The sequence below is a fragment of the Biomphalaria glabrata genome, chromosome 12, assembly GCF_947242115.1.
Source record: "Biomphalaria glabrata chromosome 12, xgBioGlab47.1, whole genome shotgun sequence".
NCBI classification, from domain to species: domain Eukaryota; kingdom Metazoa; phylum Mollusca; class Gastropoda; family Planorbidae; genus Biomphalaria; species Biomphalaria glabrata.
Window position 1 is genome coordinate 12,721,491 of NC_074722.1, and position 12,204 is coordinate 12,733,694.

Genomic DNA, 12,204 nt, shown 5'->3' on the forward strand with positions numbered 1-12,204 from the left:
GCTAGCACTTCACGATATTATGAGACATTGGTCTTCCAATTAGTTATAATCAATATCTTATTTTTAAATTCAGTCTTTGTGGATTCTCAAATAAGTTTATGTTCTAAAATGCTTAAATTTGCAAAAATAAATATTGAAGTTTATTTAGGAAATAATTTGAACTTGTGCAGATGTTGACATTAAACCAACACAATTATAGCTTTTAATTGCAAGGGAGACAAACACAAAGAATTTCCTATGTAGATATACGAAATAATTAAAAATAAATAAAAATATCAATATTTATGACATGAAAAATAAATTCCCCAGAAATGACTTACATGTCAGATTTAAAATATATTTAATTTTAAAGTAAATAACATAACCCGTAGGAAATGTAGTATGTACTATTGATTTGGTATCCTTAAAACAAACAAACGCGCCATCTCAGTGACTTTCTCATGTAGGCTATACCATAAGGAGAAATTGACCGAAACAGTACATTGGACATACTCATAAAATAACTAATTAAATGTCAGAGTGAGACTTCGTGATAAAAAAAAACTGCATGTTAAAACATTCTAAATAGAGTAACGTTGTATTTTTGTCCCGATAAAAAAAAAACCCAACCCTAACTTCTAGAGCTATATCAACACTTCTGTCACACCACACTCACAATTGACTGCTATGATTCTTTCACAACTTTACAACATTCAGAAATAAGATGCTCACACTTTAGGAGCGTTTATTAGTAAAATCACTAAGCTCTTCGGGACAGGAAAACAAAAAGTAAAATAGCTATTATAGGCTATATATGAAACACTAAACCGTAATTTACACATTGAAAAACAAAACCTAACGAAATACCCCCAAAACACACAAGGATAGAGGCACATTTCTTATTCCATACGCTAGAACAAATTCGTACAAGTGCTTCCTCTTCCTAGTGCTATTGGAGAATGGAATGGGTTGCCTGAATCAGCCAGGAAAACCAACGATCTGTCAGAGTTTAAGTCATTGATTAACATGAGATGCATGGGATGTGATTTGCTTCTTTTTTGAAGTAACGTCTGTAATATATAATAATAAGGTTTGTCTTCGAGTCCGAGGATCAATGAGGAATGCAGTATTTCCCGTGGTTACGCAGTCCCAGTTGTGGCCCACATATTTTGCCACACTAGCCTGTAATATATAAGATAAGAAGATAAGATTTATTTATAGGTCTATCTAGGTCTATATAAATGAGACAAAATTAGCGCTTTGGAGTTGTTTCATTGATTGATATTTGATTCCTTAGAAGACTATTTTAAGCAGATTTTTCTTCCATTATCCGCTAATTGTTTTTCAAAACTTTAGGGCAAGATTAGGGAAAAAAATTTGAGTTGAGTTGAGTTTGAGTTTAGGCACATCGGCACAATTTAGGCCATGTAGGCCTTTTGTACATTGTAAAGTGTACCTAGTGGTATTCTCCCTTTCTTCAAACTTTTAATGGATTTAGGAAACAAACAAAAAATAGGTGTTAAATTGTGTTACTAGAAAAAAACTAATTATTCTGAGATGTCCCATAACAAAGACATTTCTTTCACAGCAACGCATACAATAATATCGACAATAACAATTTAATCTTTAAAATATTTCTTTCATATCACATCTTATTGAAGAGAGCAAGCATAATTTGACCGTAGCTTGTCTTACATATAAAATTACAAAATCTGCTGTAACACAATGGATCAGGACCTTGGAAGGTAAGATTATTTGACCATCCTGTAAGGACACTTGTACTTTGTACGCGTGCCTGTTTGTGTGTGTTTAGATCAATATGCGCAATGAACTTTATGTTGTGTTTTTAATGAGAATGAGATCATTCAAGGCGCGAGCAGTCACACTTAAAAAGTCGATGTTATCTAACATGTTTGCTTTCCGACATTTTCCGAAATGTTTTCTAGTGCATACTACTTAAAAGCTTGTGTAGTGTGACATAGGCCTATATAGTACTCAATGTCGACCTAGATTTAATCTGATGCTCAAGAATTTTAAATAATTTTCTAACATTATAAGAAATTCAATTTGACACAACCAATAAAATAGTTTTAAAAATGCATTATCTGAATATTAAAAAAAAACACAACTATATTGTACAAATTATGAATGATATACAATAAAAAAACAACAACAATAAAACCTAAAAAAAAATCTTTTAAAATAACTGCTTTTAGTGTTTTATTCCGATATGCCCATTGCCGGATATTAAAAGGTAGGTTTTGATAAGACGGACATTAAAAGTTATTGTTTGCCCCAATTTTTTAAAGGGAGATAAAATCGTTAGGACAATTACCATTTTTCAGGCCCACATAATGTTTCCAGGAGGCTACCATGAATATAACTAATCATCTGGGTGTCAGAATAAACAGCTATAACAAGCAATTGAAAAAAGAAAATATTTTTTTTTAACGTACTGTCATTTATCTGAAAATTACGGGCCTTATCTCCCTCTCTGCTATATAAACAAAATTAATTAATTAGTACTAAATGATTAACTAATTGATTAATTTTTGGATTGATTTGTGTTTTGTTATCGACTATGAATAATTATGCAAAATTTCAACTTGATCCGAGAATGGGAAGTGGAGGACAAAAAAAAGTGTCAAAACGTAATAAGAGGACCAAATTCACACACACACACACACACACACATATATAGGGCTTTTTTTGGTGACGGTAAGCACAGGTACGGCGTACGGGCTCCTTTTTGAAAAAAAAAATACCTTTCTTGTATTTTAACGTATATTATTAATTTTAGTAGTTAAAAGTTAGACAATAAACTACTGAGTACCGGTACCTATTTTGTTTACAAAAAAAAAAAAAGCACTGCATATATATAAATACATATATATAATATGGTGTATATATGTATATGTGTATATATATTGGTAATATATATATAGATATATAGATATCTTATCTTATCTTATATATACATATATACATAGACATATATATATATATACATCTCTCATTAAGTAGTATTTATTCCCTATTTTTTCGAAATCAAACAAAACAATTAATCACCAACAATTAATAACTAATGTTTATTTTTTTTAATTGATTCATGTCTTGTCAGGTTTAATGAATAATTATGCAAACTTTTTACTTGATCCGAGAACGGGAAATGGGGGAAAAAACAAGTTCAAACTTTTTACCAGACACAGATAAATAGTCAGACAGAGTGAGTTGATATAAGCCTTGTAAAAACGAGGCTGCACTGGCCAATACTATTACGCGAGGGACAATCAAGATAAATATAGCGCATGCACGTCTATAAATACATTGAGCGTATTCGCCGTCCTTACAGCGAACTTTTTTTTTATTTTTATTTTTTTTTACGCAAATGTCGTCAACATTACAATGTATGACAGTTGGAGAAATTCGACAGTTATGACAAAAGAAAGACGAAAATTTCGCGTTTTGACATGCAGAAAAAAAAATTTTGAGTCGATATTGTTGCAGAAGACATTTTGTGTAGATGGTATTTGTACAAAACTTGTATCAACTCACTCTGTCTGTCTGGCAAAAAGTTTATACACATTATATCTCCAACACTCAATCTCGGATTTAACTGAAATTTTCCGCAATTATTTCTTTTACCTGACAACACAACAATCAATAAAAAAACAACATTAACCAATTAGTTAATTAACTATTGGTAATTAATTATTTTATTTGGTATCTTGAACAAGGGAAAGAAATAATACTAGACAGATGTGGTGGTATAAGTTGAATTAGCCCCCTTGATGACTCCTGAACCCTTAGTGACACATTTTTTAATGCATTTCATTTCAAAACGAGCAAGTAACCAGTCACCAAGACCTCCCCCCCTTTTTTTCTGCCCTTCTTCCCCCCCCCCTTTTTCTGCCCTTCTTCCCCCCCCCTTTTTTCCACAACTGGTCCAGTGCTAGGGTCATAGCGCTTTGAGAAAACTAAAAGCTAAACACAAACAATTGGTAAACGTATTTCTAATCACACAGATTTATTCTGTCTAGACTATTTCACATCCAAACTACATGAATGAACCATATTAATGGATACAATTACGCTTAATATAATCTGTGTTTGTTTTGGTTTTTTTTTTTAAAGTATTTTTACTTGTTTCTCTTGTTACGTTTTTAACTACAACGCCTCTTACTTTAAATAGTTAAATTGTTGAAACATTAATATTTAAACATGAACTACATTGAACTTTTTTTTTTGTTCTTGAAAAGTAAATTGACCAACCTTCCTTCCCCCCCCCCCCCCCTTTTTCAAGTGGTCGAAACGCAGCACCCCCAGTTTGAAAAACGCTGCGGTCTGTGGACTAACGGTTTAGAACTATTTCAACAACCGATGCTTTTGGTCATTGGTCATTGTGCCGGCCAAACACAACTCTCGTTAACCGTCCTCAACCTTATTGGCTACTTTTAACTTGCCCTAAATGTAATTCTGTTAACTTCTTGCTTTATGTGCAAAAAAACTTAAATTTGTTACAATTGTTTGTTTTTTTTTAAATTACTTTTTACAAAAATAATGAGACCTTTTCTATTTTCAATAGCGTTCTGGATGATCAGTTGTTGCCAAGCAACAAGTCAGATGTCTTCGTGATTAGCCAATCAGCTAGCAGCGCCGGTGATTTGATCAGCGATGAGGAATTTAACAACTTTAACATTTATTTTCTCCAGATGTCACTTTCTTTGGTTTCTTCAGTTGGTATCGTGACAAATGTCATGAATGTCATGGTCTACTGGAAGCATGTACCGAGGTACGGGGTCACGTCTACATTTATTTTCCTGTCTGTGTCTGACGTAGCTAGCTGCGTGTTCTCTTTGCTTAGCATTTGTTGCTATGTTATCCAGGGTCACTGGCCCATCAGGAGCGTAAATATGCTGGCTATCCAGTACGCATACCTTGGTTATAGCCGGGGGTGTGCATACGTCATTTCTACCTGCCTTACGGTCTACCTATCAGTGGAGCGCTGTTTTTGCATCAAATTCCCGCTTAATGTCAAGGTTATCCTTGCCCCGCACCGCTCTTTGCTCATTAAATTTTCCATCGTGGTCTTTGGTCTTGCTTGTTTCACTCCAGCCTGGGCCACACAAGGCCTGCAGGTCGTCTTCGACACTACCACCAACGAAACTCACCTTGACCTTTGGCTGGCTGACTGCAGGCGAGAGATCGACCTTTTTGTTGACACGTTTGCCGGAGTCGTGATACCGACCGTCGCCCAAGTCGTGATAACTGTCTGTGCTGTTTTTATCATCAACGGCCTAAAATCGTCCGCTGAATTTCGACAGGTCGCCTCCGGAAAACAAATAAGGTCCAAACTGGGAGAGAAAACTTTGCTCGAAGACTTGGGCGACAAAGCGCAGACGATCATGACGTCAAAGGAAGCCAAAGCAGCAAAAGTTGTAGTCCTTGTAGCCGTCCTCTTCTTCGCCTGCAATGTCCCAGTTCTGCTGGTGGCCTACACAAGGATGTTTATCACTGAGCTTGACTTTGGTAAAATGTATTACAAACTATACAATGTACTCTACACCGTGGTCTACGCCTCTGGGCTGGTCAACGCCTGCGTGAACATTGTGATCTACTATACAGTTAGCGCCAAATTCAAGTCAGTATTTCTCTCTCTATTCTGTAAATCTTAAAATGAGTTACAAGAGAAAACAATCCATCAGTGGACACTTCACAAACAAACATTACAATGAATCACGATCCGGACAGTAACGAAGAATAACTATAAGCTCGCGAATTTAATTTTAACCCGCCCCCTCCTTTTTTTTTTAAAGTATATCTTTATAGTGGTCTTTTTTTTTACTTTTTTTTCTTTGGCTAGGTCAGTGCTTCTCAACCTGGGTGACTGCCTGGTATGTGCCCTAGTCTGTCCTCAAAATGGTCCCTGATCGATTCCTGCCCTCTTCAATCCCCTGCTTCCTGCAGCTGCACGTAACAACCTTCTTTCTGAAGTAACTTCCGAAACAAAAGCAGGAACAACACAAAAGACTTTAAAAACCTGGGGTGTAGTTTGAGATCCCAATGATACTCAGTCTTTGTGATTTCTTTGTGTATTATGGCAGGAGTTTCGATGGGCTGTATTACAAGGCGTCAGGGGCGGTATATGGCACCCGGGTAGAAGCACTAACCTAGGTAACAAATGTAGATCTTAAATCTCATGGGCGTAGCCAGGACTTTTTTTCGGGGAGGGTTTTGGGGGGGATTCCCCTCCCGACCCCCCCCCCCCCCCCCGCGAAAAAAAAAAAAATATATATATATATATATATGTGTGTGTGTGTACATAATTAATCTTTATTACATTCTGACCCTTTCGGAAGACGTTTATTGTCTATTGTAGACTCCCCGCCCTTGCTAGCAAGGGGGTCTGGGGGAGTTCGCAGCGCTCCCCCAGCGCGGGGCGAAGCCCCGCCGCCGAGCACTATTTCTGGTATTGAAAGCCAACAAAATGCATATTCTGAGGTATCTACAGTGCATTATCTTGCTATTAAAAAGTTTTATTTCAAAAACCTAATGTGCTATTCTTACTGACTTAGACCCTCTCGCGCCGTTCGGTGCATTTTCCGGCAAGCTCTTATTTTGCGTAATTCATTTTGTCGGGAAACATGTCCCGCAAAACCTCATGCGACGCTCTGTCACAACCTTTACTAAGGATTCGACTCCCAGTTCGGCATATGATTTCTTTGATTTAGACCCGATCTCTATGACTGACTCCTAAAATCTGTCTTAACCATCTTTGTTGAGACACATTTAATGATTTTCTATTTCGGCAGAAGACTATTCACACTTAATTAATGGAACCCAAGCCACTGGTAGAAATTTGTAACCTTTCTTGACTACGCTCTCGGAATTACATGCCTGTATTTCGCTTTAGATTGTATATCGAAAAGGAAATTTTTTTCGTCAAATCATCTGTTGAGGGGTTTTAAACTAAAAAATCTCTGGGTTTTTTTTTGTTTTGTTTTTAATTCAAAACCCCATTTAGCTACGATCATAGAATTTGGTGACTGTAGTTTGCTTTAAAATAATATTGAAGAGAGAGGTTTTCAAATCTAAACGCTCTGTAGGGGAATTTTAAACTCAAAACCATCTGGAGGGGTTTTAAACTTTAAAGAAAAAGCCATCTGGAGGAGGGGGATTTAAACTCAAAACCCCTTTGGCTACGCTCATAGATTTTATAGTGTGTAATTTGCTTTTTTTTTTATATTGAAGAGGTACTTTTTAGCTTTCAAACCCCAACTGGAAGGGGGAGGGGGGTAAAACTCAAAACCCCTTTGCTACGCTCATAGAACTTTGAGTGTGTAATTTGCTTTTTTGATATTGAAGATGGGGTTATCGTAAATTTTGGATGGGGTTTTAAAATCAAAATCTTCCTCAACTGTGCTGTTGGAATTTGGGATTGTTGTTTGCATTTTTTTTTGTTTTGTTTTATAGAAGAGGGGCATTTAACTGCAAAAACCACTGGTAGGGGGTTTAAAATTCAAAACCCCCTGTAGGGGGTTTTAAACTCAAAGCCCCCTGGTAGAGAGATTTGTATCTCAAAACCCCCTGATAGGGGTTTTTAAAATCTCAAAACCCCCTGATAGGAGTTTTTAACTCAAAACTGCCTCGGCTGTGCTGTGGTAAGTGATGATTTAGTATTAAAATCTCACCTAAAATAAACAAAATGAAAGCAAAAATCAGTCACTTAATTCTGTCCCCCCCCCCCGCAGGGGGGGATTTCATTTCGGGGGGGGGGTTTGAACCCCAAGAACCCCCCCTGGCTACGCCCATGTTAGATCTACTTAGATCTAATATGTATGCTTATTTTGAAAAAAATAAATAAAATAAAAGTATAGAAGATACGTTAAAAAGGCTTTGTATATGGGAAAAACTATACATTTACAACTATATCTTTCAATATTGTAGAATTTATTTCCCTTTTCGATATCAAACAAAAGAATTAATTACCAATAATTTATTGACTAATTGGTTAAATGTTTTTAATTCATATTTTGTTAAGTACAATAAATAATTGTGGAAAGTTTCAGCTTGATCCGAGAATGGGTGTTGAATAAACAACGTGTAGGCCTACAATTATTTAAGGGGACAAAAACAAACATATGTAGCCCTATATTTAAATACTAGCGAATTAATTTCCTTTGTTGTTACGAAGTATGGAGTGCTTGTGGATGATTGTAAATAATAACACTTAAATATATTTCTCTAAATTACTGTTTTGAAATCGGTCGTATTGTTTATGTTTGTGTAACATCGTGAAAATGTGTTCACGTCATGGGTGTTGTGTCTTGTATGAGTATCCTTTGTCCATACACGCATTGTTTAAGCATAGATCAAGCCTTACTCTAAGTTTCTCTGACTTACACATCTTAATTCTTATCGCAATTACTTAATAAACAATATCGATAAAACAAATTCCAAAACGGTTAGCATTATTTGTATAGGTTCATTACACACATGCTTTAACCAATACAATATGTATGTATACAGTGTGTCCCTCATTGGTCTATTACATAAGAATCGGTTCGAACTCTGTATACGTTGTGACTATTAGGGGTGGGGGTGGACGTAAAACCTAATTAAAAATAAAACTAATAATAAAGCTTGTCTTCGAGTCCTAAGATTAGTAAGGAATGCAGTATTTCCCTTGGCTACGCAGCCCCAGCTTTGACCTACATTTGTTGCCACATCCAGCGCAGGCATAGCCATTGTCCGCCGGATACATATTTGAGACGAAAAGAAAATTCGCTGCCGTAGACGATGAAAAGAAAAATAAAACCAAGTCATTGCCAAAACATATGCATTATTGTGTGTACCATATTTCGTTCATTCAAATAAATGTTATAAGGTTTTTCATGAAGGCTATCTTCCTCCATCGGCAGGTGCAGAATAGATATACGACTTAGATGGTTATAAATTATACATTTTGTGTTGATGCAGTGAATAGTGTCGAGCAATGGTTACTACAAAAGAGACCCCGAAGCCTTTTTTTCTGCGATGCAGTGGCGTAGCAGGATACCCTTGGGGCCGAGTTGAAGAGTATGATAGTGCCCCTCCCCAAGAAACTAGAGAGGTTGAGTGTGACATAAAAATATAAAATTACTGCATGTACATCTTCTTTAAAGTAATAAAGGGCTTTTTAAAAAAAAAAAAAACTGCCCCCTACCAGCCATGGCCCTGGCGCAATAAACCCCATCATGCCTGAGTTGCCATGCCACTGCTGCGATGTTTCAATTTTAACTTCTTTGGGCTTTTCTTAACTACTATGATGTCAATGTAAAAAGACACTTGATAACGTTAGTAAAAAAAAATAAAAAAATGATAAAATAATATTTAAAAAAAAAACGAAACCCCAAAAAAACAAGAAAACTTTTTCTTTGATATGAAAGACTTTGTTATACAATTTTTCCACGTAAAATGCTCACGATGTCAGGCCTTCAATCTATCAACTACGGCTAGTGCAATATTTTAAAAATCTCAACGTTTAAAATAGTGGAGGCGTAATTTTTTTTAGAGCCTTTAAAGTTCTGGTTCGGAATTAACCAGAAGGAAAGCAGATATAAGAGAGGAGATCAACTTTAAAAAGAGACACTCATAGTGCTGACGTCACAATCAACACAAAACAGTAGGATGACACTCTTTACAATGTTCTTGGATATAAGTTCTTCGTATGAAAGCAACAAGATATTTTCCTTGAATAGTTACTACATAAAACGTTGGACGGATCTTGTATGCCAGCGTAGGAAATCTCCATCAGATAGTTATCTTTCGTTAGAATCTATCTTGACTGCGTCATTTACTTCATAGACAACATGTGATTGATTTTGTGCCTGGTGCGACCATGTTGAATGGTGAGCCTAATAGGAAGCTATTAAACCACTGTTACATCTGAACAAAGTGGTCATCTCCTTTCCATTAGGACTAAAACAGAAATATTTAAAAATTCCTTCATCCCACTGTCGGTCAGAGTGTTACAAGATCAGCTGTCGTCATCGAGAAGTACATAGAAGTCAAACTCATAAAGCGCTGGTGTGTGTGTGATTGCTGTTCGAATTTTTTCATCCATATTGTTTTTGTAAAGTAGTTACGCTGAGGTTGTCAATTGTAGTCAAACTGAATTTCCATTTGATTGGATCAATAAAATTATCTTATCTTATCTTATCTTCTGAAAGTATTGCCAGGTTTTTGCAGAAATGAAATGTACCAAATGAAGAAATGGGCCACCCATAAAACTGGTGGTCTATATATTTTAGGGGATTTAAAAAAAAATTAATTTCAAAATCTCTCTCTATATATAGACTATCACAGCATGCCCGCTCCCAACCCCCTTCGTCCTGCGGGAGGTTTGGACTAGGAAGTAAACTATCTTCAACTCTGAAGGAACATCCGAAACATGTAAAACATTTTACAAACACTAAATAGCAGCGCCGGACTTAGCCATTATGACCAAGAAGTCATGGAAAGAGAACAACTAATCTACTATGTATAGTCACCCGTCACTTAATAGCAGGGCCGGACTTAAGCATTGTGGGGCCCTATGCGAAACGGATTTCGCGGGGCCAAGTTTGGGTAGGGAAGCGGACAATAAGTGAAATTTAAGAGTTGTATTAGAAAATAAATTAGTCTATGCATTTTATTCATTCTTTACTACGTACAGTACGTCATACAGTATATCATAATATTTCTGTTTCCTACATAGATCACGCTCAATAGCATGAATTAACAAATGTTTCAATCTATCTTTGAGAATTGTTGACTTCAAATAATTCTTCATTAGTTTTAGGCGCGAGAAGCTTCTTTCACCAGATTACACAATTACGGCTTATGCATAATGCCGTTTTTATTTATCGCGCGTTGGATTGGTGTTTTCCATATTGAGTGACACCTCCTAATGACAACTTTTGTCTATATATTTCCGTTTATTTTAAGGACTTTTTCGTATATTTTGCAATTTCAGGAGATTTCCAGTAGCTCCTGGTAAATCGACAGGAGGGCGCGGGAAATCTGTTTTAAGTTATAAAATAGTTTAATTTAAGAATTTATACACCTTGAATTAGCGCGGGTCCTATGAAAGTGCTGGGCCCACTGCGGTCACATAGGTTGCAGTGACTTAAGGCCGGCCCTGCAAAATAGCGGCGTATGCTACGCCGCCGGTCGACTAGTAATTTAATGTTACTTTCCTGTATGTGACCCATTGCTCACAAACACTAAGGTCTATTTCTACTCATATTAGGGTGGCATTTAAAGTTTTAGTTTCTATATTTAAAGTTCCCTTTTCAGACCTTGTGGTCTATAGGGCAGATGATGCAAAGGTCATCTGTTTCTGTGGCCTACAAATAATGAGGGTGTCATATTGCCAGCACAACGATCAACCGCCTTTACTTTTCCCCAACTAATGTCAGGTACCCGTTAGAGCTAGGTGGACTCAGAGGCGCCCAGGGATCCCAAAATAAAAAATCAAAGTCTTCACCAGAGATCCCAAAATAAAAAATCAAAGTCTTCACCAGGGATCCCAAAATAAACAATCAAAGTCTTCAGCATGAATCGAGCCCGGGACTCCCTTAGCCCTTACCGCTCAGTTACCGCGCCTCCCAGTTAAGGGGGGGGGGGATGCTAAACGCGATACTCGAATTTACGGACGAAAAGTATGTGTGCGTGTGTGTGTGTCGGGTTGGGGGGGGGGCTATAAATCGGGTTATTACAATTCAAGTCAAAAGTCTATGTCACAGAACATAATAATGCGCAGGGAGAAATAACAAAACAGTTTATGGGCTTTCCAGAGACAAGAGAACAAAGAGAGCGGGTCGTTCCAATGTAACAGTTGCTAGAACTCACGATCTAAAAAGTAGGTTAAGGGGGGTCGTTAAAATGAGGCCCGTATTGTCGGAAGTTAAAAAAAGGAGGGGGTGTCTCGGTCAAAATAAAATAGCTTGGGAAAAAATCAACGGGAGCAGCCGGTGTGTAATTTTAGTAGTTTGATAAAGACAATAGTAATCGAGCCAAAACAAAAATGTCGCTTTCACCACCCTTTTGTCGGGAACACGACTAATCGTTCACAATTCATTCATCCGACAATTCATTCACAGACAACTGGTTCACAGACTTTTCATGTGAACAAATTAATCACGCGAGGACAATATTAACAGTGTGTTACAATCCAGTGAACGATTTGTCTGCGTGAACGAT

The 12,204-nt window shown here is 36.7% G+C and overlaps 1 protein-coding gene across 1 annotated transcript; it reads left to right on the forward strand.

The window, feature by feature from the left end:
• Positions 1-1,579: 1,579 nt before the first annotated feature.
• On the forward strand, positions 1,580-6,171 carry LOC129922090 (alpha-1A adrenergic receptor-like). The gene is made up of 2 exons (XM_056006642.1): positions 1,580-1,724; positions 4,565-6,171. The coding sequence occupies exons 1-2, from the start codon at positions 1,705-1,707 to the stop codon at positions 5,652-5,654; spliced, it is 1,110 nt and encodes a 369-aa protein (XP_055862617.1). The 5' UTR covers positions 1,580-1,704; the 3' UTR covers positions 5,655-6,171.
• The last annotated feature ends 6,033 nt before the right edge of the window (positions 6,172-12,204 follow it).